The sequence below is a fragment of the Peromyscus californicus genome, unplaced genomic scaffold (assembly GCF_007827085.1).
Source record: "Peromyscus californicus insignis strain IS unplaced genomic scaffold, ASM782708v3 Scaffold_14__1_contigs__length_90479793_seg_2, whole genome shotgun sequence".
In the NCBI taxonomy this organism is placed as follows: Eukaryota; Metazoa; Chordata; class Mammalia; order Rodentia; family Cricetidae; genus Peromyscus; species Peromyscus californicus.
In genome coordinates this window covers 50,958,848-50,986,146 of record NW_026294436.1, presented here as the reverse complement: position 1 = coordinate 50,986,146, position 27,299 = coordinate 50,958,848, and the positions used below count along the sequence as shown (strand labels likewise).

The 27,299-nt window shown below is 45.6% G+C and overlaps 1 protein-coding gene across 3 annotated transcripts in view; it reads left to right on the top strand.

The window, feature by feature from the left end:
• Mpzl1 (myelin protein zero like 1) overlaps positions 1-27,299 on the top strand; it is a 43,718-nt gene that overhangs the window by 3,908 nt on the left and 12,511 nt on the right. For all 3 annotated transcript variants that reach the window (XM_052737475.1, XM_052737473.1, XM_052737474.1), the window contains exons 2-4: positions 21,156-21,322; positions 25,571-25,784; positions 26,625-26,757. In XM_052737475.1, the coding sequence (XP_052593435.1) occupies positions 21,156-21,322; positions 25,571-25,784; positions 26,625-26,757 (514 nt within the window). The remainder of the gene's footprint in view (positions 1-21,155; positions 21,323-25,570; positions 25,785-26,624; positions 26,758-27,299) is intronic.

Here is a 27,299-nt window from a genome sequence, read left to right as displayed (position 1 = left end):
TGTCTCTGGCTGTCACCCTGACCAGAAAGCATATCTGTCACCTTCAGAACGTCACCCTCCTCCTCAGGGCCGGCTCCTAAGCCCACTGCCAGTTGCTGGAGCTCCTCAAACCATGGTCTTGCTCCCCAACCACCGTGCCCCCCTTCAGTGCATTAGTCACTTCCTGGCTGCTTCTCTCCCTCTCCAGCTATCCACAGCCCATTGTTGGAATCGTTTCCTGGCAAACATTCTTCCTTCCCAGTCCTTCTGGCCCTTCCTTGTATGCACCTGGCAGTCCCTCAAGTCTGGGGGACCTCTACCGCTGCCTCGTGTCTGCCCTTGCCTCGGCTGCTGTATCCGTGTCTTCGTCCCCCCCCCCCACACCCCCCACACCCCTTCAGATCTTTTCCTGCTTTACAGTACAGACATGCTGCAGAATTTGGCTTGCTAAGAAACCTGACTTTGGCTTCACAGTGTCTGCACTCCATTTAATAGTTCAATCTTGTCATGTGGAGGTTTGGGAATTTGACCATTACATTTCCAGTCTTTTATTCCCCTTTAGCCTTCTCTTCTGATTCTTCTCGTCAGCCTCTAGTTTTGGGTACTTTGTTTCCAATCCTTTCCTCTAGTCTGTGCTCACTCCAGCATCAGAGCCTTCTGGTCGTGGAGGATCAACCATGAATTCCGTCCCGGTGAATGGAGCTCCCACAAGCTAGCATGCTGGGAAGAGGGGCTGGACAGTCTCAACTGCTGCTGGCAGAGACCGCTGCAGGGGGCTGCCGGGCAAACCGTGACCTGTTTGTGGCCCAGTATGGCCGCACAGGCATGTAGCTAGGCCAGTGGTTCTCAACCTTCTTTTGTTTATTTTTGTTTTTCAAGACAGGGTTTCTCAGTGTAATTTTGGTGCCTGTCCTGGAACTCTCTCTGTAGCCCAAGCTGGCCTCGAACTCACAGAGGTCCACCTGCCTCTGCCTCCTGAGTGCTGGGATTAAAGCTGTGCACCACCACCACCCGGCCTGGTTCTCAACTTTCTAATTAATGCTGTGATCATTTAGTACAATTCCTCATGCTGTGGTGACCCCCAACCATAAAATTATTTTTGTTTTTACTTCATAGCTGTGATTTTGCTACTGTTAAGAATCGTAATGTAAATATCTGATATGCAGAATATCTGATATGTAACTCCTATGAAAGGACCATTCTGCACACAAAGGGTGACCCACATGTTGAGAACCACTGAACTTGGGGGGTGGGGCTTGGTGTCACACAAGGCCTGAACTCACAAAAGCCCCAGGGTAACTGAGGATGCCTAGGTCCTGTCATCGCTTAGAGACCATTTGGACAGATAAGAAATGCACATGAAGTGAGTGGAACCAAGGTTTTACACTCATTACTAATAATGGTAATTCTCCAGAGAAAAGAGAAACTAAATGCCTTTTATTCGCTTTTTAAGTTAGTGTACAAAGTAGTGAGTTTCACCATAGCATTTCAACGCATATGTCACAAATGTTCTCATTCCTCCTCCTCCTTCCCTGCTAATGTCTCTTGATAAACACTTTCCTTAGGGCATGAGCACTGTCCAATAGCAATGTCCCTAAGTGTTCTTGCAGCTGCTGACTTATCTGTCATAGTATATGGAGCGTATGCTAGGCCAGGTACCATTTTAAGCCCTTTGTAAACATTAATTCATTTCAGTCCTAAATAACCTAATGAGGTAGGCACTCCACATTGTGTCTCCCTCATCTGAAACGTGCAGGACCAGACATGTTTCAGGTTTTTTTTTTCTTAAATTTTGGAATATTTGCATAAGCATATACATTCTGAGATATCTTGGGGGGGTAGACCAAGTCTGTGATGCAAATTCATTTGTTTAATAGACAGTATTTATAAGTAGCTTGAAGGTGATTTTATACAATATTTCTAATACATCTGTGTTTTGGTATTTGTTTACTTTTGGTTTGTGAAGTAGGGTCTTGCTATGTCTCTCTGGCTGGCCTTGAACTCACTTTGCAAAATTTGGTTCTGGAGCTGATGACATCACATTGCTTCGCGAGGGTATGAAAAAGTTCAAAACTCTTTGGAGCAGGGCCAGCTTTCTAAGGAGGTCCAGAAATGGCAAAAGAGTAGGGAAAGCGGACTGCCCCACCCCAACCCCAACCCCACATGTGTGTGTATAGGTGTAGGCCAGAGATCAACCTTAGGTACCATTCCTTGGGCACTGTCTACCTTGGTTGTGTTTATTTAATTTTAAAATACTTATTTTTATTTTTATGTGCGTATTTTTCCAGCATGTACACAAATGTGCCATGCCTGTACAGTATTTGAGGATGTCAAAAGAGGGCATCAGATTTCCTACAACTGGAGTTACAGACAGTTGTAAGCCTCCATGTGGGTGCTGGGAACTGAACCCTGATCAACAACTCCCCCCTCCCCACCCCATCCCTCTAATCCCCACCGTAGCTCTTGAGCGAAGGTCTCTCTCTGAGCTACAGCGTACCAGGTTAGGCACAGCGGGCAGATATTTTCTCCTATTAGTGGCACACAAGTTTTTTTTTTTAAAGATTTATTTATTATGTATGCAGTGTTCTGCCTGCATGTATGTCTGTCTGCAGACCAGAAGAGGGCACCAGATCTTATTACAGATGGTTGTGAGCCACCATGTGGTTGCTGGGAATTGAACTCAGGACCTCTGGAAGAGCAGTCACTGCTCTTAACCTCTGAGCCATCTCTCCAGCCCCAGCACACAAGTTTTTAATGTTTATTAAACCCAATTTGCTCATTGTATCTTTCATTGCTTCTGCTTTTGGTGTCTATGAAACCGTCCACTGACTAATAGAAGGCCGCAACAATGAACTCCAGTGTTTCCTTTAAGATTGTATGTATAGTTTTACCTCTTATATTTAAGCCTGATCTATTTGAATTAAATTTTGTATAGGATATGTTACATTTTGCTTTGTTTTAAAATTTAATAATCTATCTTGGGGATCATTTTATATCAGCATTAAAGGACTTTCTGATTTGTTACTGGGCTAGGGAGATGGCTCAGTCAAGCCCCTGCCACTCAAGTGCAATGACCGGAATTCAGCCCGCAGTTTCCTCATAAGAGTCAGTACTGAAGTGCCCAGGGGGTAGGGGAGCAGAAATGGGAGCATCTCTGGGGCTCTCTGGCTAGCTGGCTTAGCTGAGTCTGGCAGGCTTCGGGTAAGGTGAGAGACCCTGTCTCAAAAATAATGTAAAGAGGATACCTTGCATCAACCTGGCTTACACACACACACACACACACACACACACACACACACGCGCGCGCGCACGTTCGTGCATCTTCCTTATTCTTTCTCATGATGCTATGGTACCCTCTTAGCCAAACTTACTTAAACATTTCTCTTTGAGAATTCACATGAGCATACGGTTTTGGAAATTGTTTTTAAAATGCCAGTGTGGCTTAGAAAGTTTTATAGCGCTTCCTCAAAGGTTCTTGAGCCATCTCTCCTGGTAACGTGATTCTTCTGTAAGAGACTGTTTACTATTTTGTATGCTGGTCAAATAAGCATGGTGTCACACTTGGTGATTCGACGCGGTTGGTTGTTCTGGGCACTCCTTGAGAGGTCCCTGGTGAGTGCTCATCTTTGGGGAGGATGACCCTGAGGGATTGAAAAGGGTTTCATTCCCTTGGACATTTATAGTGAGTCAGGAAGCAAAAGGTACAGTATCTGAAAGAGCCTGGGAAAGTCTTGGATGAATGGGGTGCCCTACAGTGTCTGTGTCACACAATTAGCAATATGTGTTCTTTCACCCTGGGTTGTGTGGTGTCTCTGTGTATGTACCTCACAGAGAGCAGTAAGCTACGCTTTGATCCATACAGCCAGCCAGTAGGTGGCAAAATGTCCAGAGATTCTGGAACAGTGTGGATGTGGGTTTCTCTGTTGAGCAGGGGTGAACTTAGAGGAAAATCCTGAAATACATTCATTGCTCACTGTCACTGACTTCTCTGGCCACAGGATAGTAGTCAACAACAAAACCCACAGGAAGCTAGAACTAACTTGACAAAGTCCATTTCTTCAAGTTACTAAGATTTAAAAAATTTAGCGTGTGTGAGTGTGTGAGTGTGTGAGTGTGTGTGTGTGTGTGTGTGTGTGTGTGTGTGTGTGTGTGTGCAAGAGCACAACCTTCAGGAGTCTTCATGCTCCTCGTGGGTCCCAGGGATGGAAGTGCCTTTACCTGTCCCCCGTCTTCATGTCATGTTCCTTCTCACTTAGCTGTCCCACAAAGACCAGGTTTATTGTATGTGTTGGTGAAGTGAGCATGGCGTCAGAAAGAAGGTAGCCTTGGAGTTCTTCCCATCCGACTTTGTTCAGTATGGTCTGGATACCTTCTTCAATAAGTCCTCCTTCTGGCCTAGAGTATGTTCATCTGTAAAGTGAACGTGAGCCGGACAGCTTTGAAGCCTGTAATACATGGGAACACTTAATTAGGAGGTAACGTAGACCTGCTGCAGCTGGCTGGGACCTGGGCCAGCTGCCCTGGTCTGAATGCAAAAAGGAATCAAGAGCACACGGGAAGGTCATGTCTCCAAGCTGGGCACGTCTAGATGGGGCTCATCGCCCTGCTTGCACGAGGCCCCAGAGGCATCACTGAATTATAGAAGTTCAAATGTTGGCAAGAGTAAATAAAATACTGTATTATTTTTCTCTTTCATATTTATTTTGTTGTAATTTCAGACTTAAGAAAAAGTTGCAAAAGAATGCAAAGAGTATTGTCTGCCTTCACCCAGATTGTTCAAATGTTAACATTTTTTATCTCTCTCCTCTCCTTCCTTGCCGAGCATCAGAAAGGATGCTTCCTGCCCCCCAAGTACTTCATTGCACAGTCTCTAAGATTAAAGACACTTTCTCGTATAATCAGTGTCATTATCAAAATCAGAAGATGAATATTGAAATCTTGTTATTATCTGATATGTGGCTTTAATTTGCCTGTTGTCTTAAGGTCATCCCTTATACCATGGCAGTTCCTGGTTCTAGTCACCTTTATCCTAGAGCACCCCAAGCCTTTTAAAAGTTCACACCAATATCTTTAAATATAAATAATAGAGCAGGTCTGGTGATTCAGGCTCTGCATTTGGCAGGAATGTCACAGGAGTGACAGACACGATTCTCAGTTGAGGCCATTTCTGGTGCTGTGTTGCTCCGTAGTAAAGTAACCACCTTTCCATGCTTTGTAGGGAACTATCTTAGGAGGAATATTTTGAAGCCAAGGAAATGTTTGGTAAGCTTTCCATCAAAGTGGTTGTGGTATTTGAAAATATAGCTTCAAGAGCACATAGCGGGTATTTGATAAATACATAGGATTCATTTCTGCCCCCTTTATTGGAGGCATGGTTTCACTATGTAGGAAGTGCACTATGTAGATCAGGCTGGCCTTGAAACTCACAGAGATTTGGTTGTCTCTGCCTCCTGAGTGCTCTCGAATTTATTACTAATTATTTAAGTTAGGCATGTATTGTTCTTATTTCTTAAAAATCCCTTTGTGCTGTAGAGACGGCTCAGCTGTTAAGAGCCTGTTTCACTGACGACATTCGTTTTTATTCTAATAAAGCTGTGTCACATCAGGAAGGGGGGGGACACAGATGTTCCCGTTCCTCTTGTACTCAGTTTCCCATGTAAGCATGAGCATTTGCACCTGAACTCTTTCTGGCTGTGGTGAACTGATGCTGGACACATTCACCAGATTTTTGTAGGAGCCAGAGAGTGCTTGACTCAAGCACGGGCCAGTTGGCTTCTTTATTTTAGTTAAAAATGAGTACTTTCGTGTTTTATTAACCATAACTTCACCATAGAGGAATCTTAAAAGGTCGCCCATTACCATCTGTCCTTGCTGTGATTTTTTGATTGGTTATATCTGGTTCATTCAGAATGCTTTCTTTGTGCTAGTAAGGATTAAACCTAGGGTCCTGCGCATGCCAAGCAAGTGTTCTACCACTGAGTGTATGTCAGCTCATTTGAAATTGTGGGTTATTTTGTTTTGTGTTTTAGAAGAGTCTCAATATGTAGCCGAGGGTAGACTGGATCTTTCTGTGTTACCCATTCTAGCCATAAACTTCCAGTCCCTGTGCCTCTTCATCCTGAGTGCTGAGGTTACTGCCATGTCTGGCTCCATCGCTCCCTTTGAATGTATTTGGAAGTGTGCTGGGTACCAGGACATAAAGACTGTCAAGAAGTTGTGTGTCCGGGGAGCTGGGAAGATGGCTCAGCCATTAAGAGCTCTGGCTGCTTTTCCAGAGGACCTGAGTTTGGTTCCCAACACCCACATTGGATGACTTACAACCTCCTGTAACTCCAGCTCCAAGAAATCCTGTACTGTCTTCTGGCCTCCATAGGTATCTGTCTACATGTGGCTTACATATACCACACATACAGATAACACACATAAATAAAAATAAATCTCTAGTTGGGTATGGTGTCACATACTTTAATCCCAGCACTCTGGAGGCAGAGGCAAGCAGATCTGTGTCTACAAAGTGGGTTTGTTTTTCTCCAGGATGTGGAAGCATCAGTGGATTGCAGCCATAGGATACCATATGAGAGATACTGAGTTGCAGGGTAGAATTGAGCAAATCAGAGACATCTTTACCAGGCTTGTCCAATGGAGCCTTGAAAGGCTATCACAGAGACCGCCCTGGTCCTGGGCTGAAAGAACGATGAACGTCATGTGTGCCAAGGCGTGAATGTTGCTGTGGGTGCGTGGAGGGAAGTAGGAGCAGCGAGAGCAAACGACTTCCACGGCATCTCTAGATGGAAAGGAGGGAGAGGCCCAGTTTTGAAAAGCCCCGGGGTGTCGTGTTGAGGGCTGTGTGTTTTGTGAAGCCAAGATGGCACTTTTAAATTGAGTTTTAATTAAGAAACTGGCATGGACAAAATCGCGTTCAAATCAAATTGAATTGAGAACCTGCCCAAGGATAACAGTAAATAGACACAGCTCCCAGCTCTAAAGGAGATGAAGTGTTTCTACCCACCAGTTAGCTCGCTTTCCTGTGTGTTCGGGATGCTGTTTGTCCCACTTCTGGCTGCTCTGGCCACAGACTTTGGTTTCACACACAGGTAGTAAACTTTAATTTTTTAAAACCTAGCTGAGCAGAAGTGGTTCAAGCCCTCAATAGACTCTGTAGATATTCTGGCCATTGTGCTGTAGAATAAATGCTGCTTCGTGTTTCATTTCTTCCTAAAGTACATTTCAAACCATTAAGATCATGACAGCTTGCACACTTTCAGCAGTTAAACATATGTATAATGTGGGGACTTTGGAGACCATGTTAACTCAGATTTTGTTACTATTTTTTGTCGTTGCACACTTTAAAAAGTATTTTTAAGAAGACAATAGAGCATTGCGTTAGTCTTTTGAAAATTTCAGGTTCATAACATTTATTTTACCAGTGATCCTTCCTATGTCTGAACTTAGTCAAATGCCAGCAAAGCTGGGCGCATCTGCCGCAGGCCTGGTCTTACTATGGAATGGCATCCCAGTGAAGTCCTGACTTCCTCTTTGGTATGCCGGAGAGTGAGTGGTCTTAGAGTCTCAAGGGCATTTCAAGGTTTGAATGCCTGGGTATTCACAACACTTAAGTCAGAATGTCTGAGGGTGGGACCCATGTCTGAGTATTTTGTTTGTATTCTTTTCCTAGCCCATGCTTGGCCTTGAACTGGCTGAGTAGATGAGGATGGCCTTGAACGCATCACGCTGTCTCTGTCTCCCAAGTGCTGGGATCGTAGCCTGTGCCATCACACCTGGCAATGCCTTGCTTTAAAAACCAAAACTTTTGTGTCTGTCTATGTGTTTATAACCACATGTGTGTAGATGCCCAAGGAAGCCAGGAGAAGGCATTAGATGCCCTGGAGCTGCCTAACTTAGATACTTGGAACCAAATTCAGGTGTTCTGGAAGAGGTAGCAAACACTGTGTCTCCGGCCCCAAGTGTTTTTAAGTGAACTTTGGTTTTTCTAGAGCTGTTTGGGTTCACAGGACAGTTAAGAGAAAGATGCAGCTGTTTCACCCCCACGCCCCTCCCCTCCCCTCCCCTCCCCTCCCATCTCTGCATAGTCTCCTGTGTTGACATCCTCCACCAGAGTGGTGCATTTGAGAAGGCTGTTGAACGTGTTCTGGGACATCACTGTCACCCAAAGACTCTAGCACAGTTGTTCGCAACCTTCCTAATGCTGTGACCCTTTAATACAGTCCCTCATGTTGTGGTGACTCTAATCCATAAAATTATTTTCATTGCTACTTTATAACTGTCATTTTACTACTGTTATGAATCATTATGTAAATATCTGTGTTTTCTGATGGTCTTGGGTGGCCCCTGTGAACCCACAGGTTGAGAACCACTTCTCTAGTGTTGGCAATAATGTTTACTTCTAGTGTGCCAGGTGGTAGGCCCACCTTTATGAGAGCATGTACAGTAAGTAGTTCCAGAGTTTTTCAGTAGTTTAAGTGAGTATCACTAATATTCATTCATTCATTCATTCATTCATTCATTCATTCATTTATGTTTTTGAGGAATGCCCTTTTTGCCGCTGACCATGAGCAAGGTCTCTTCTCCAGTCATTGCAGTGATGTTTTCTGGTGTGGGTTAGATTTGTTTCCCATGTCTTCTGGCATACTGTAAATCTAAGATTTGAGAGTTCACACCGATTTAAAGACACAGCCATCTTTTGTTTAAAGAGAAATTTTAGTACACGTTTCCACACTTGGGAAGGATGAAGTATTGAATAGTAAGCTCTCCATTGGTTAATGCCCTCAGAGCTTTCAATGTGGGATGCTACACTGTAATCCGTCAGAGGTAAAATGATCTGATTTACACAGAGCACCTTATTTTCATCTGCTTGCAGAGAACTGAGGACATGTTAGGATCCTGCATGCACATGCTCCAGGGCAGGCCCAGGGCAGTGGTGGCATTTGTGTTGCCTGTTTGGTTGCATTGAGCTTTTGGTCTTTAGTGAAACCCACTGTGGAACATCCCCGCATTACCCCTTGGGAATCCAGGGCCAGGGAATGGGGCCTTCCCGATGCTCTGTAGATGTTTGTCTGTCTCCACAAGGCCTGTCAGTTCCAGCATGGGCTTGTAAGAATGAATGGTTGATTGAAAAAAGGCAGGCAGTCACAGGAGACAGAGATGAACTGCACACAGAGAGGTAAAGAAGCAATACCAGGCTTTATTGTCACGTGATCAGCACAGTGACTGGCCTGATTCAGGACCTTTTGAATATTTCTCATTTCAGCAACAGAACAATCTTTGTTGGTTCAAAGAAAGTTAAGGATAGAGATGTGGCCAGCTGGACATGGATGCGAGTGGTAGGATCGGACTCTGAGAGACTGGGGAATCCTGCCTGTTTACTCCAAGCACATGGAAGTTTCTCTTAAACTGAGATCTTGACAGATGAATTCTCTTTGGAGGAGACCTGTAGCTGCCTCCTCCAAGGTGGATTCAGCCAATAGACTTTACCCTGATAATCTCTATGTAATACCCTGATAATGCCTTCCATGATGGTATTTTAAGTCTTGAATTCATTTATTGTGAAGCAATTAGGACTTTTATGGTTGAGCTTGGTCTGATGTTTCTTTCATTAGTTTTCTTGTTTCATTTTTCCCCGGCATTTAAACAATACCTGAACACATTGAGAAGGGACCAGGAGTTTGTCAGGTAACATCGCAGAGCCCCAGTCCCCAGCTCTCTGATGGCTGTAGACAGCTGTCCTTGGTGCAGAGTGTGACGGGAGAAGTGACAGGGGAGGACGGGATGTCAGGGGAGTGCTGGGAAATGACTCTGAGATCAAGGCCTGAGCAGAATCTCAGACAAGTGTACAAGAGCGTGTTCCCAACAAGTGAGAAGTTCGCTTGATGGGTATTTCAGGCTCACTGAATGGAGGATATTTTTGTAGCTGCCTCTGACTTTGTATCATTCAGCTAAGAGAGCTCCAAAATAGCAACCCTGACTCATGAAAGAAAGGAACCTGCTTGAGCCGAAAAGTGGCCTCTGGCCACCAACAGCAGCCACACAGCTGTGCACCTGCACCGTCTTCAGACACACGTGATCAAGGTGGCTCCGTTTTTATCCGGCTGGATTGTGCAGGCACAGTAAGCCTACTGAATATTTTGACTGGACCATTCTGGAACTGATAAAAAGATGTCACCAGGTGTGGTGCTCACGCCTTTAATCCCAGCACTTGGGAGGCGGAGGCAGGCCTATCGCTGAGTTAGAGGACAGCCTGGTCTACAGAGCTAATTCCAGGACAGCCAGGGCTACACAGAGAAACCCTGTCTCAAAACAAAACAAAACAAAACAAAAAACAAACAACAAAGGACATCTTCCCTGTCCTTACTGGTATCTTTCCCTCAGCTTTTATTCTGAAAAATAAGATGCGTAAGAGGAAGAGACAGAGAAGGAGCACACCCAGGGGGTAGATATTAAAATGTGTGCCCGGGCACCACTCTGCTGTCAACACATGCCTTCCTCATCTGCCCCACCCCACCCCCACCCCACCCCCGCCCCCGCCGCCCAGGGTGACCATTGCCCCAAATAATCTGGTTAGTGTTGTGTTACGTTCCTTTCTTTTTTTTTTTTTTTTTTTTTTGGTTTTTCAAGACAGGGTTTCTCTGTGTCGCTTTGCGCCCAGGCTGGCCTCGAACTCACAGAGATCCGCCTGCCTCTGCCTCCCGAGTGCTGGGATTAAAGGCGTGCGCCACCACCGCCCGGCCGTTCCTTTCTTTTAAAGGGTCCCATGAGTGCTTGTTTTAAAGACAATATTAGCCCATCACCATGTACCAACAGAGTCAACCAAAGCCAGGACAGAGAGCAGGTTCTAAATCAATGGATTGGTTATACTCCTTCACACGACTGGACTGAACGAAAGAAAGGGAGGGAGGGAGGGAGGGAGGGAGAGAGAGAGAGAGAGAGAGAGAGAGAGAGCGAGAGAGAGAAAGAGAAAGAGAGAAAGAAAAAATCAAAAGCAAAGCAAACTCCATCTTTCCATGTCAAGGAAAACCTTAACAGGCTCTTTTGAAATGATTGAGGTTTTTACAAAGCCAGGATCACTGTCTGCCTGGCCCGTGGGAGCGTTTATTTATTCACAACTGTGCTATCCAGTATGCTTTCGGTGATTTTATAAGTCGGAATTTATTTGGAATCACAAGGTCACTGGGGCATGTGTTGTGGGAAACCTCACTGACTTCATATTACTTTAGTAATTCAGAGTATTGAAATAGGCCACGTCAGGAAATGACCTCTTGGACAGACTGTGTTTGGATTTGCTTTCTTCGGACTAGGTAGTGTGGCACATGCCTGTAGACTCAGCCCGATGGATTACCAGGTCAGAATCAGCCTGAGCAGCTGCAGGACGCCAGCCAGCGGAAACTTTGTTTCTTGGTTGTTTCCTACACTGTATTTCCCTTTTGTTCTTTTCTAAAATGTTCCGACTTTCCCTCTAAGGTATGAGCACATCAAGTGTGAGCATCATTTGCTTCTTTTTTTTTTTTTTTTTGGAGCTGAGGACCGAACCCAGGGCCTTGCGCTTGCTAGGCAAGCGCTCTACCACTGAGCTAAATCCCCAACCCTGCATCATTTGCTTCTTATAGATATGACCTCTCTCAGACGTTTCTGTCTGTTAGGTGTGTTCCAGGTGTCTTTCACCTGAATCGATCTTCATGATCTCTGTTATAACCATCAGTCCCCTCTGTGCTGAAAGATAAGTTTGGGCAAGTCAGTGCTCTGCTTTAGAAGCCCTATTCTCTAGGGCACAATAGCTGAAGGGTTCTTCGGGGTTTGTTTATTTGTTTCCTTGACCTTTAAGCTCTAGCATAACTCTGCAAGGATTTCTACTCCTTGTTGAACCAAGGGGGAAGTGTGTGCAATTCCCAGTGCTATGTTTGAGCTTGTGTGAGCAGCCTCAGAGATTCAGAGTGTGGAAACATTTGATAACCGCTTCGTCTTTTTATTCATTCATTTCATTTTTGTTTTATTGCTAGGCTAGTAGTTTCCTCTGACTTCAACAGGAAAAGACTCCTTTTTTATGAGTTTTGGGATCCAAAGTTTAATACATTTTGTCCAAGGTCTTTGTTTGTTTTGTTTGTTGTTGTTTTTTCTCCTATCGCTGTAAAAATACTGTGACCAAAACAGTCCACCATGAAGGGAGCCAGGGCAGGGACTCAGGGCAGGGACTCGAGGCAGGAACTGAAGCAGAAGCGGTGGAGGAACTCTGATTACTGGCTTGCTCTCCAGGTTCTGGTTCCGATTCTCTCTTTTACCTCCCAGGACCATCTGCCTACAGTGGGCTGGGCCCTCCCACAGTGATCATTAATCAAGAAAATGGCCCACAGACTTGCCTCTAGGCCAACTGGATGAAGGCATTTCCTCCACTGGGGTTTGCTCCCAGACAACTCTAGTTTGTGTCTAGTTTACAAAAGCCTGACCAACACACATTGCAACAGCAGTTTTCCTTCCCTTATTTTTTTTTCACTCTTATGTTTTTAATCTTATTTATGTGTGTGTGCATGCACACAGGGTAGGAGTGGAGTCGTGCACATGCCATGGCATGCATGTGGAGGGGGCAGAGGTCAGCTTACAGGAGTCAGTTCTCTCCTATCTAGGCTCAAGATATTGAACTTGGGTTATCAGGCTTGAACAACAAGCACTTTTCCACACTGAACTTTCTAGCCAGCAAATTTTATTTACTCATTATCTTAAGAAGTATCAGATTTCCACATGGATTTTTTTTAAAATACTTCATTATTTTTGGTTGACCTTTCCCACCATTCTCTCCTCTCCTCTCCTCTCCTCTCCTCTCCTCTCCTCTCCTCTCCTCTCCTCTCCTCTCCTCTCCTCTCCTCCTGTGTGTGTGTGTGTGTGTGTGTGTGTGTGTGTGTGTGTGTGTGTGTCCAGTTTAAACTTTCTGTTTTTATAGCATATCTGTTCTGCTAGCCTTCCCCTCCCAACTTACACGATCTCTTTTCCTCTCTCATAGGCTCTTCTGAGTCTTTTTGGTTCTGTGCACACTTTACCTAAATGCACACATATAAAATTAGAAGCTAGGATCTGCCTGTAAGAGAGAATACGTAGTGTTTGTCTTTCTGAGCTTGGATTACGTTACTTCATATATTTTCCACTTCTACCCATTTTCTTACATGTCATCAGTTCAGGTTCTTTATAGCTGAATAAAATCCCATTGTGTATATATGTGTACCACATTCATTACCCATTCATCAGTTGATGTACATCTAAGATAATAGCCACTTTTTTTTTTGCCATAATACCATAATTATAAATTCTAGATCTGAAATATCTATTTGATATTTTTTTTCTACAGTGGGAGTCCAGCCTTTGGTGGCCGGAATGTAACTTAGCACAGACCTTTCAGTGTCCCGGTGTCCTTCACATTTGCATGTGTAGACATTGTAATTAGACCCTGAGAACTGCCTTTTATGACTCCACAGCTAAGCTGTCTGAATCCATAATAATTTAACTATGTTTTTCCACTATAATAATTAAAAGGGTGGGGGGCAGGCAGGACAAAGCCGGCCATTCCTAATTGTTTCAGAAACCAGTGAAAGCACCTTTGTATCTGCCTTCTGGTTTCTCTTTGCTCACACAGGAGAGCATTTCTAACAAGACACCAGGCCTGCCCACTTGAGAAGGTCAGAAAGAATTGCAGTGTGCTTGTTTGAAAGCGTGTTGGATTCTAGACTCCGTCATTGCATCGGAACCACGTGCAGGTTTAAACAAGAGAAACTGTTGCAGCATGCTTGGTCAAAGCTGGTTGGATTCTAGCTGCTGTTATTGCAGAGGAACCACCTGCAGGTTGAATTCAGGTTGGAAGAGGTGGGCCTGCTCTCAAAATGGAGGGCCGTGATCCAAAGGAACCAGAGCAGTTGTGGAAGCTGTTTATTGGCAGCCTGAGCTTTGAAAGGACAGATGGTAGCTTAGAAGACCATCCTGAGATGAGGAACATTTGCAGGCTGTGTGGTGATGAGAGACCTTCAACAAAACCTTCCGGGGGTTTGGTTTCGTCACTTGCTCTTTGTTGAAGAGGTATCTGCAGTAATGTGTGCTGGACCATACAAGGTTGATGGGGCCGTTTTTAGGGAGGGGTCTGTAAGGCCTGGTGCCCATGTAACAGTGAAGACAATTTTGCTGGTATTAAAGAAGAATATAATCTGAGCGACTCTTTTGAAAAGTATGGCAGATTGAAACCATCCAAGTTCTGGAAGTCGGGCAGAATGGGGGAAGAAAGAGAGGATTTGCTTTTGTAACTTTTGATGATCAGGACACAGTTGATAAACTTGTTGTTCAGAAATACCAGCTGTCAATGGGCATAACGGTGAATTGAAAAGGGCCATTTCTGAACAAGTGATGCATTCTGCTGGGTCGCAGAGAGGTCTATCAATGGGCATAATTGTGACATGAAAAAGGCCGTTGTGTCATTTGACACAAGAGATGCAGTCTGCTGTATCCCAGAGAGGTCGGGGAGGTGGATCCGAAACTTTAGAGGTAATTTTGGTCTTGGTGGAAGAGGAGGCTATGGTGGCAGAGGTGGTGGTAATGGGCGGAGGTAGTTATGGAAGTGGTAATGGTGGGTATAATGGATTTGGAGGTTTTGGTGGCAACTGTGGTAGTGGTCGTGGTTACATTACAGTAGTAGAGGAGGCTGTGGTGGTGGTGGTGGTGGTGGACCAGCATCTGAAAAGCAAGGTGGTGGTGGTGGTGGAGGAGGAGGAGATATGAAGGAGGAAACTTGGATGGAGGTAACTATGGTGGTGGTGGTAACTGTACTGATTTTGGAGATTATAGTGGACAACAACAGTCAAGTTATGGATCCACGAATGAGCGCTGTTTTGGAGGATGCTCAGGTAGTCGGTATCGTCGTGGCTGTGGGTCTGGTGGTGGGAGTGGTAGATCTGGTAGAAGGTTTGGCAAACAGGAGAAAGTGGCTACAGAAGAAAGTGGGGAGTTGTCAGGAAAGCTGTAGGTTACTTTGAGACAATCATCCCAAATACATTAGAGGAACTGTAAAAAAAAAAAAAAAAAAATCAGACACAGAAGGAACAATGGTCCATGGTCAGAAACGTCACTGCAGCTTAAACAGGAAAGCCTTCTTGCTTAGGATCATCACAGCACGGTTTGTAAAACATGTAGTTGTTTATTAAAGCAGTGTAGTGTCAGTTAGTGGTATATTCTAGAGCTCTGTAATCGACTGTAGCTTTTTCTTTCATTACACCAGGTATATTGCCCCGTAAATTGTAGAAGTGGTACCAGGAATAAAAAAAATTACGGAACTTTTAACTGAAAGAAAGAAAGAAAGAAAACACATGTAGGTTTAAGCAAGGGAAGCTGCTGCAATGTGCTTGGTAAAAGCCAGGTGGGAAGCCGGGCGGTGGTGGCACACATCTTTAATCCCAGCACTCGGGAGGCAGAGGCAGGCGGATCTCTGTGAGTTCGAGGCCAGCCTGGGCTACAGAGTGAGTTCCAGGAAAGGTTCCAGAGCTACACAGAGAAACCCTGTCTCAAAAAAACAAAACAAAAAGGTGGATTCTAGCTGCTGTTACTGTAGAAACTGTGTGCAGGTTTAAGTAAAGTTTCTTCCCCCGAGGCTTTCTCCTGCGATAGTTGTGCAGAGCATTTGACACTCTACTTTGTGTCTCTCATCGTCCTGACTCCGAGATGCTCCCAGGCTTGTCCTTCATAGTGCTCTCCCTACTTAGATACATCCCTGGCTTCAGAAGAGTGGATGCTGCTGCTGTGTGTTTGAATGAAGTTGAAGAGGTAGGGGCTAATGCCTCAAGCCAAGTGAGTGCTGGCCTGGTTCTGGGTCACGTAGGGAGTCCCGGAAGGCTTGAGCAGAGTGATGCAATCCTTCCTATGTTTTTTTTTTAACAAAACCTTCCTGATGTCTCTGTGGAACACTTGGTTCTGAGGGCAGGGATGGAAGAGAAGGCACCAGGGAGGAAGCCGTTGAAGTCATCTCAGGGAAAGTGCTGGCTTAGACCAAGACTGTTGTACTGCGTCCTGGAGAGATTTAAACTGTGCTTGCAAGTAGGGAGAACGTGGCTTGGAGACAGCTTTGGAGCTTGTGAGGAAAAGGACCCGGGAGGACTCTGGAATGACCATTTACAGCCAGAGAAGACAATGAAAAGTCAGGACAGGAATTAGGAGTTTGATTTGGGCATATCAAATTTGTGACAGATGTCAGTGTGTGTCCTGAATCATCACTTTTAGGAGATACTTAACAGCCCTGACCAGAGATGGAGTCACAAAAAGGAATGCTAAATGCATGTGGGTCAGAGGGATTATCCTGGGGGCTCTGTAACTTGTGGAGATGGGGGGCGGGGGAATGGAAGACACAGGACAGCACAGGTAGAGTGATAGGAGAATCCAGGGAGAATCATCTTCCAGAGCCAGACTATAAAGTTTAAAGGAGCAAGGATGAACTCCGTCAGATAAGATTCAGAAGTTAACCGCTAACTAAGCCACGGGGAGGTCGTTGCATTCCTTAGCAAGAACATTTTGGCTGTAGGAGCGGTAATGTAAATCTGAACTGGGTTTCTTCATGAAAAAAAGAAGGTAGAAATTAGACACTGGAGCTGTCTGGAGTTAGAATTTGTCGTCTGGCTCTAAGGGTTACGTGTTCAAATTAACTGGTGATAAGGTGTCTCACCTTATGAAAGGCCGCCTACTTTACTCACCAGCCTTAAGTAATTAAATCAGGCCCATCTCAGAGAGACTGCTGGAAACCTGTTAGGTATCTGACTAGGTTTTTCCCTCAAAATTCTTGACTCTAAATTCTGCTGCCTGGTTTTCTTTTTTTCTTTTTCTTTTTCTTTTTTTTTTTTTTTAATAGGCTTTCACTGTGTAGGCCAGGCTGGCTTCCACTCATCATTGTCCTGCCTCAGGCTCCGAGTGCTGGGGTCTCTCAGGCCTGTGTGAACTTATCTAGTTATCCCCAGTTCCACATGCGATGCGTCAGGGAGAGAGCCCTTTGCACCTGGGATCCAAGGCAATGCTCTAACTTAACAAAAATCCTTGGGAAACTGTGTTTGTGGACTTGAGAGACTGGAATTGCAGTCCTCACCATCTGAAGAAAATGTGTCAAAACCACAGAGTAAGTCACAGTGGCGAGATAGGCCTGCAGTGAGCTGGTTAACTAGTCTCTCTGGCGCTTTGTCCTTGGTTCTGAACCCAACTCCCCCAGGGCTGCTTTTCTGCCTGCCCACAATTGCAAGGCACGTCCTTTGTTTGCGTCTAGTCTCAAAGAAAGGCTTATTTTGAGGTTTGGACCACAAATAATAATCCATTGTTCCCTATAATAATAATCCACCCTCTCTGAGTAGAAAAAAAATTTGCCTGATGCAGTGTGGCTATCAGTTTATTTAAAAGAATAGCCAAAGTGCCCATTATATTCTGAGAATAAACATTTGCAAGATGGTTGGGAGGAATGAGGGGTGCCCTTATTCTCCTTGGCTGGAGTCACGGTTAAGCCTTGGGGAGAAAATGACTGTCAGTCCTGGTGACAATGCTGGTCTGTTGCATTCTAAGTAATTGAACACAGCAGGTATTTATTCCTATTTCTTACAAGAATACCTTATTTTTCGGGTGGGTATTTTTAAGTTAACAGTTTCAGGGCAAACGCATTTAGCCTGTGAAAGTGCCTCTGTTTTGAATGAAAACCATCTTACCAAGACTGCTGCGTCTGTCCGGTCCCATAGTTGCCTCTGATTACAGTCCTTGAGGGGGAAAAAGAGCCATTTTAAAATTGCAAATGGTAGACACATTTTAATTAGCGTTCCCTGGGCTTAGGCTAACTGAACAAACTTGGAGGGTAGATTTCGAACCCAAACCAGTGTGAGCGGCTCTTCCTAGAGCAGGCATGTCTGCTTTCGACCCTTTCTAGAGCAGGCATGTCTGCTTTCGACCCTTCCTAGAGCAGGCATGTCTGCTTTCGACCCTTTCTAGAGTAGGCGTGTCTGCTTTCGACCCTTTCTAGAGCAGGCATGTCTGCTTTCGACCCTTCCTAGAGCAGGCATGTCTGCTTTCGGCCCTTCCTAGAGTAGGCATGTCTGCTTTCGACCCTTTCTAGAGCAGGCATGTCTGCTTTCGGCCCTTTCTAGAGTAGGCGTGTCTGCTTTCGACCCTTTCTAGAGCAGGCATGTCTGCTTTCTTTCGACCCTTTCTAGAGCGGGCATGTCTGCTTTCGGCCCTTTCTAGAGCAGGCATGTCTGCTTTCGACCCTTTCTAGAGTAGGCGTGTCTGCTTTCGACCCTTTCTAGAGTAGGCATGTCTGCTTTCGACCCTTTCTAGAGTAGGCATGTCTGCTTTCGACCCTTTCTAGAGTAGGCATGTCTGCTTTCGACCCTTTCTAGAGTAGGCGTGTCTGCTTTCGACCCTTTCTAGAGTAGGCATGTCTGCTTTCGACCCTTTCTAGAGTAGGCGTGTCTGCTTTCGACCCTTTCTAGAGTAGGCATGTCTGCTTTCGACCCTTCCTAGACTAGGCATGTCTGCTTTCGACCCTTTCTAGAGTAGGCGTGTCTGCTTTCGACCCTTTCTAGAGTAGGCATGTCTGCTTTCGACCCTTTCTAGAGTAGGCATGTCTGCTTTCTTTCGACCCTTTCTAGAGTAGGCATGTCTGCTTTCGACCCTTTCTAGAGTAGGCATGTCTGCTTTCTTTCGACCCTTTCTAGAGTAGGCATGTCTGCTTTCGACCCTTTCTAGAGTAGGCATGTCTGCTTTCTTTTGACCCTTTCTAGAGCAGGCGTGTCTGCTTTCGACCCTTTCTAGATTAGGCATGTCTGCTTTCGACCCTTTCTAGAGCAGGCGTGTCTGCTTTTGACCCTTTCTAGAGCAGGCGTGTCTGCTTTCGACCCTTTCTAGAGTAGGCATGTCTGCTTTCGACCTTTTCTAGAGTAGGCGTGTCTGCTTTCGACCCTTTCTAGAGTAGGCATGTCTGCTTTCGACCCTTTCTAGAGTAGCGCAGGGAAACTTTAAGGGAGGTAAGATTTCACTCACAAAATCAAACATATTATATTTTTCTGCCTTGAGTTTTTTATAGGAAGAATGTCAGTTAAGTAATAATAAGTATGTTTAATTCTTTGAATATAAATGGGGAGTAAAGCTGAATGTGATAACAATTGCTGTATATCAGATGAATATAAAAACTGTTTAAAGAAGTAAGAAAAAGAATAAGACTTTCATGTTATTAAAAATAGACACCAGGGGAACCTCAAGAAGACTTTCTCTTTTTTTCCCCCCCAAAAGGCTTGGTTTTTTGTTTGTTTTGGTTTTGGTTTTGGTTTTTCAATTAATTTGGTTAATCTATAACTTGCACTGTAGACCAGGCTGGCCCAGAACTCACAGAAATCTGCTTGCCTCTGCCTCCCAAGTGCTGGGTGGGATAAGGGCATGAGCAGCCACTACCCTGGCTACCTAAGAAGGCTTTCCATGGTGAATGGTAAACTGTGGGGCAGCCAGTGTTTCTCATTGCATTAGGTACGTTTCTGTTGCTGGCTTGAAATACCCTGATGAAGGTAACTGAAGAAGGAAGGCTCGCCCTGGCTTCCACTTCTAGGGTACAGCCTGCCTTGGTGAGGAAGTTAGGGCAGCAGGGCCAGAGGTGGTCAGTCACATTGCATCCATGTCCCAGAGGCAGAGAGTAAGAAATGCTAGTCTTTAGTTTGCTTTTTCCTTTTTTTTTTTTAAGACAGGGTTTCTCTGTGTAGTTTTGGTGCCTGTCCTAGATCTCACTCTGTAGACCAGGCTGGCCTCGAACTCACAGAGATCCGCCTGCCTCTGCCTCCCGAGTGCTGGGATTAAAGGCGTGCACCACCACCGCCCAGCTTGCTTTTTCCTTTTTAATTCAGTGCAGGATCTCAGCCCATGCAATGGTGTCATCCACAATTACTTTTCTCCCAGGTCCTCTCAAATTGACAATAATATCATCACATTCATGACAACAACATGACATCCTGTGACTTAGAAAGACATCAAGGAAGCCTGAGAGAATATTGCTAAGTGGGAGAAGTCAATCCGAAAAGGCTGCACATATGACTGTGTGACTCCAACTATACAGTATTCTGACAAAGACAAAAACTTGAAGACCCCAAAAGGCCAGTGTTTGCCAGGAGCTGGAGGACATGCTTAATCAGTGGCACTCAGGGATGTTTAGGACAATGAAATCTATGATACCTTAGTGAAGGATATACTTTGTTACACTCACTGTTAAAATCCATAGGACTTAAGGAAAATGTCTTCACAAGAGTGAACCCTAAAGTAAACTAGGGACCTTAGTTAACAGTAGTGTAGCAATATCTGTTTATAATGGAGACAGATGTACCACACTAATGCCAGATGTTAGTAATGGAGGAGACTGGAGGAGGGGATGGAATTTGTGGGAACCCTGCACTTGGCATTCAGGTTTCTGTAAACATGAACTGCCTTTACTGTTTGTTTTTGCCTGTTAATTATTTTTTAAGATTTCCTTATTTTATTTTGTATGTAGGAGTGTTTTGCCTGCATGTATGTATGTGCACCTCATCCAGGGGATTGGATCCCCTGGAACTGGAGTAATAGATGGATGTGAGCCACCATGTGGGTGGCGAGAATCGGGCCCAGGTCCTCTTCAAGAGCAACAAGTCCTCTAAACTGCTGAGCCATCTTTCCAGCCCAAAAAGGACCCACCCCAACCCCCCGCAGAGGGGTGACCTACCTGGCTGACCTGGAACTCATTGTGTACACCAGGCTGTATTCAAACTCACAATGGGTTGCTGGGACTAAAGGCATTTGCCATCACACCTGGTTCATCTGTTCATTAAAAGGGGGAAAAAATTGACTATAGCCAAACTAGTGAAAATTATTCAATTAATAAAAACTCAAAATAAACCAAGTCTGGTGGTCATTACCTGCAATCCGGAGTAGGCGGAGTCTGAGTTCAAGGCCAGCTAGGGCTACTTGGTGAGGCCTCCAAATAGACAACATGCCTCCCCAAAAGTTAAAAAACAAACAACAAACCAACAACAACAACAAAAAGACAAGAAACAGACAGTGAGCAATTACTCTGAAGAAATCCAGTAACCTCTCTTTCTTTGGTAAATATGTACAGTGGTATTTCTACCAAATACTGCTCTTCAACTCTATTCTCTTCTCTTCAGTGACAGCTAGAATATCAGCCCTGGAGGTACATACTCCCAAAGAAATCTTTGTGGTGAACGGGACACAGGGGAAGCTGACGTGCACATTTGATTCTCCTAACACAACGGGATGGTTGACCACGGTCTCCTGGAGCTTCCAGCCGGACGGCACTGATAGTGCAGTGTCGGTAAGAACCGCCCCTCCCCCTCTGCTCCCCCCTTTCCATCTGTGTTCATTGTTTCTCACAGACTGCTCCACTGCTATCCTGTGATCAGTGACCCACTCCTACCATCCATTTCTGAAACGAGACACTTCAAGGCTTCTTCTTCTCTTGCTTCAAAATGTTCCAGAAAACGTCTGCCCAGCATCTCTTAAATGCAGCTTATTTCCTTGTCTTTTTATTTATTTCCCTTGCCCCCAACCCCAACCCTACCCCCACTCCCACCTCCCCACCCCACCCCCATTCCCTCTCACCACCAGATCGCATTTGGAACTGTTCACTTCCACAGGGCGCTTCTGCTGGACTGTGCTGACTATAGTCACATTTTATCCCACACCTTTTCAGCTTGTGTTTGCCCCATTTTCTATTTCTATGTATTTTACAATATCTATATCTGTCTGTTTCTCTATCTATAGCCCATACTATATAGAGGTATATATAGTCCTTCTGATGTAATTGTTTTTTTAATTTGCCTTGTAGTGTGATTCTGCCATATTTCCTGGGACCTTACCATGCCATTGGTATGCAAGGTCTTCAATAAAAGCATCTTTGCTCTTGGAGCTGGAGAGATGGCCCAGTGGTTAAGAGCACTTGCTGCCTTTCCAAAGGACCCAGGTTTCCAGCACCCAAGTGGTGGCTCACAACTGCACCTCCAGTTCCAGGGGATCCGATTCCCTCTTCTTACCTCTGATGCCACTGCGTACACATGATACACAGACATAAATGCAGGCAAAACACCTCTGTTCATAAAATGAAATTAAAGGGCCTGGGGAAAGTGTCTTTGCTCTCCCTGAGAGCAGCGAGAAGTGAGCATGGCACGTGGTCACCAGGTGATGAGGCCACAGCCCAAGGGAAGTGCTCAGGGTCTGGACAGCACGTGCATTGGTGGTGTTTGGTTTCCTCTTGTAGCTGTGATAAAATACTCTGACAGAAGCATTTTGAAGAAGAAAGGTTTTTATCTTGGCTCATAGCTCAAGGGCAAGGTCCATCACGGAAGAAAGACGTCAAGACAGCTTGAAGTCGATGGTCATGTCCCAGTGACAGCAGGGAAGCAGAGAGCAGCAAGTGCAGACCCTGCTCACTTCCTCCTTTATATATATATATATGTAGATATATATATAGATATATATAGATATATATAGATATATACTGTCCACTGTCCAGATTCCAGCCCAGGGACTGACACCCACCACAGTGGGTGGAGCTTCCCATACCAGTTAACCAAGTCAAGATAATCCCCTCAGGCATGCTCGGACACCCCTCTTCCCGGTGTTTCTAGATTTCATCAATAATTGACATTAATCATCACAGAAAACCAGTGACTGGCTAGAAGCTAGTTGACATGGAGCAGCTGTTCTGATTCATGTCTATGAAATGGAGCTAATAAAACCTCCCACAGAGGGGTGTTGAGAAGAGGAAAGCTAGTGTGGTGTCTGGCTCTGGAGGGACCAGTGTACAGAATTCATGTGCCGTTGTCCTGTTGGTCATCGTGTGTCCTTTGGATACTGGCACCTGCTTTAGCAATGATGTATATTTTAGGTTGTCAGTACTTGGCAGGGAAAGAAGAATGCCATTCATCGTTCAGTAAGAGGATCCAACACCTGAGTCACGTGTGGTGGCGCCCACCTTTAATCCCAGCACTTGGGAGGCAGAGGCGGGTGATCTCTGTGAGTCTGCGGTTGGAAGCTTAGTCCCCTAAGCCTGTTTGGCGGTCGTTAGGGTGAGATGAGGTGAAGTGATGTGAGTAGGGTCCCCATGGTGCATTAGTGACTCCACAAGCAGAGAGACTTGCCCTGGATCTCTTGTTCCATCTTCCCGTATGATGCCCTCTGCCATGTTCTGATGCAGCAAGACGCCCCTCCCTAGTTACCAAGTCAGTGTCAGCACCATGGAGTTCTAACTCAGCCTGCTGCTTAAAGGTTCCTCAGTCTAGACGCTGGCTCACTGTTTGCCTATTCCATTAATCCCCCTCCTTCTATGAGGGGAGTTGGGGGGAAGGAAGGAAGAATGGACCCTAACCCTCTCCACCACTCCTCAAGGAACACAGCAACTTCCTGTTCAGTGTAGATAGTGTGAGTCCCTCACAGTCTCCTCTGGGAAAACCTGGAGTGTGTACTAAATGACTATAGTTACTGAAATCAAAGCAGCTTTCTGTTTGGCCCAAGTGACTTTAGGTTAAACTGATATCAAAGCTGCGTACTCCCTCCGGGAGGTGGTGGCACACACCTTTAATCCCAGCCCTCAGGAGGCAGAGGCAGGCAGATCTCCAAGCTTGAAGCCAGCCTGGTCTACAGAGTGAGTTCTAGGACAGCCAGGGCTACACAGAGAAACCCTATCTCAACCCCACCCCTCTTTGCCCCCCAAAAAGCCAAGCACTCCCTGTTGAAGTTAGTCTCCCGAGGAAAAGCACTGTGTCTAGGTTGAAGCAACAAATTCTTGGGTGAGCCTGTATCCTTGAGGATTTACTAATAGGGAACCTCTAAACATAATATCTGGAAGGACAGAAAAATGTTCATTTACTTAACTTCCTTACTAGGTCTAGTTGGGTATGATTTTAAGTAAGACAAGAAATGTAGACTGCCTGCCCTGAGGTTTCTACCTTAGAGTAGCTGGGAGGGCATCAGGAGGAATCCAAACAAATATCTAGGGGAATGATACAAGATTCTGCTTCCATTAATAGAGCATCAGTGAGGAACATTGCCAGTATCCCATAGATTAAAATTAATCACACGTGTTTATTTAAGAGATTTCTCTTCAGTTTTAGGATGTCAGGGGATTATTCAATATAGAAATAAAGCAGATGTCAGGAAGATAACCTGAGGTTAAAAGCTTTCTTTTTTCTTTCTTTCCTTTTTTTTTTAAGACAGGGTCTCTGTTGTATAGCCCTGACTGTCGTGAAACTCACTCCATAGACCAGGCTGGCCTTGAACTCAGAGAGATCTGCCTGTCTCTGCCTCCTGAGTGCTGGGACAAAAGTGTGTGCCACCACTCAGCAAAAGCTTCCTTTCTAGAAGTTCTGTTTATTCTCACAGTGTTCTTGCTTTGTGGTTGGGGAAGGGTTCGATGACCCGAGGCTTACACTAACATGCTGCTTTTGTGAGTCCAGGCTGTTTTCTTGTTCTTTTAGATTTTTACAGGAAAAGCGTACCCAGCATGCCGTGGCTTTCCTGGGGCATGAAGTGGGGGTCTGTGTGTCTAGCATTGAACAGACTTCTCTTCCCTTCTCTGCTCTCTTAGGATAGTTGCATCCTTTGAAGTGCTTCTGTGGGGCTCTGTCGTGAGTGCTCTGCCTTCTCCATCTATTCCCACTTCCCCTGTGTTAGTTTCTTAGAAATAAGGACCGTTGCTGCCTCTCCTCCACGAGTCTGGTCTGCGTGCATCTCTGCTCCCTTGTCCTCAGACTGGCATATAATACATGTCCGTTCTCCTGCTTCGTGATCGTCATCGTTGCCGATTCACAATGCAACTTAGGGAGTATTTGGAGATGATGCGGGAAGGGAAGACTAGATTATTAAAAACACTTGCTAGGTTGACAATTTGTTTGTTTCCTTGCTGGGGGGAGGGGAGGGAGGGAGACAGGAAGACAGGCAGCAGCTGACTTTGAGCAGGTAAACGGTAACCAAGCAGGAGAGGTATAAAATCACAGAAATCACCTAGACTTTGAATCAAAGCTGGGTTTGAATTCCATCTCCAAGACCTGTGACCTTGGGCAGGTCACTGAGGTTTTCTGCGCTTCACACATTCCTCGCTTGTGAAATTCAAGGCAGGCAAGGGGAGATGAAGCTTTATGAAATCGGACAGAGAAAGCAGAGGACGGGTTGATTTGTGAAATAGCAGACTGTTAGGATGTGGATTGCGTGGGGAGGGCGATCGAAGGAGGAAGGAGTACTACAGGGTTATGGCGAGCAATAGGTTTCTAAGCCCGTTTTTATGCTGTCATAAAGTGGCAGTGACTGACTGGGTGATTTATGAGGAACATAGACTTATTTCTTACAGATCCAGAGTTTGGAAAGCTGGAGACCAGTGAACCTGGCATTTGGCAAGGATTTGGTGTTGTGCCATCCTGTGGTGGAAGGCAGAAGGATGAGAGAGTGAGGGCCCTTTGCCAAGCCCCCGGTGTGATTGGCCGTCCTTCGGCAGCACAGCACGGCTGTTCCAGACGCCGGGAACTCTGCCTTTGAGAGTGGAGCTCACGTGTTCTTGTTTCCCCTGCAGTTTTTCCACTACTCACAAGGACAAGTGTACATCGGGGACTATCCACCGTTTAAAGACCGAGTCACCTGGGCTGGGGACCTTGACAAGAAAGACGCGTCAATCAATATAGAGAATATTCAGTCTGTTCACAACGGCACCTATATCTGTGATGTCAAAAACCCTCCTGATATCGTCGTCCGGCCTGGGCAGATTAGGCTCCACGTGGTGGAAATAGGTACTTCCCACAGCGGCTGATGTGATGGGACATGGTCTCTTTCAGCATGTGTAGCTAGAGAATAAGATTTATGGTTCAAGGTGCATTTGGAAAGAACTGTTTTTGGAGTTTATTCTTATGGTGTTGGATATCAAACCCAGGCCTTATAAATGCTGGCCAAGTACTCTGCCGCTGAGCCACATCCCCAAGCCTTGCAGGGGTGGTTTCTGCCTTCCAGCTGTGCTTCCCATCTCTGTGGATTCTGAGGCCTGGCCCAGCAGAGCTGATGGTCGGGAGAACTGCGCTTCAGTAGCACAGCAGGAGGCTTCCCTTCCCACACCTGAGTCTGGAACCCCGGGGCTCTGATTTCAGGCGTGTTAGTGATTCAGTGTTAAGAGCAAGGATGACCACATTCACTGTGGTTGGATGAAGTGGGCTGTAGAAAAAGGAGACTGAGTCTGTCGGATATTGTCTAGGATGATAGGTTAGTATCTCTTACAGCAGTACCGAAACTTCTTCCCTTGTTTGAGATGGGCAGGGAACACAGGTTTCAGTGTCTCCTTGAGACAGCCTTCTGCTGGAGATGATTGGTGTCAGTTCACGTCTCCAGCTTTGCTTTGACTGTGGAATGTGGAGAGGGGTGGTGGGGGTAGAAATGCTGGGTTCTCTAGGTCGTTCTCAACTGACAGGCCATGGGTATGCCAGCCGTGGGTCATCATTAGACAATACTCTGTGTAGTTTGGCTAATGAAAGAGGATAAATACAATGCTAACTGCTAAAGGAAGACTCCTGCTTAGTAAATTAATGAAATGCCTTTTCTTCTCTCTGTCCCCACCCCCCTCACACTGTTCTCTCCTCTAGACAATTTGTTGGTGTTCCTGGTTTGGGTGGTGGTGGGCACAGTTACTGCCGTGGTCCTTGGCCTCACTCTGCTCATCAGCCTGGTTCTGGTTGTCCTCTACAGAAGAAAGCACTCGAAACGGGATTACACTGGGTAAGAGCTGCTGTCTGTCAGAGGAGGGCTGGAGAGAAGGAATCAGGAAAAGCACCGTGAAGGAAGCATTATCTGCTGTTTGCTTTTCCACCGGGCCCAAGCGGTCCTTGGTGTTTTGGTGTGAGGAAGCAGCCGGCAGTGGCTTGCTGTTCGCTGCAGAAGAGGATGCCAGTCTTTCTCCTGTAGTTTTCTTCTGAGGTTTAGGGAGATGAATTGCTCAGCAGTCAGGTGCTGAGTTTCAGTTCCATCCACTCAGCAATTAGAACTCTTAAGCCACAGACATCACTTACCCAATTTAAGGGTTTAACTTTGCCAGGCATGATGGCACACGAGTCTGTAATTCTGGTACTTGGGAAATAGTTCAAGGTCATACTTGGCTACCTAGTGGGTTTGAGGCCAGCCTGGCTACATGAGACCTTGTCTCAGAATAACAGTGGGGCCTGGCAAGGTAGTTCGGCAGGTAAAGATGGTTGTCCCCAAGATGAATGACCAGAGTTTGATCCCTGCAGTCCATATGGTAGGAAGGAACTAACTCCTCATAA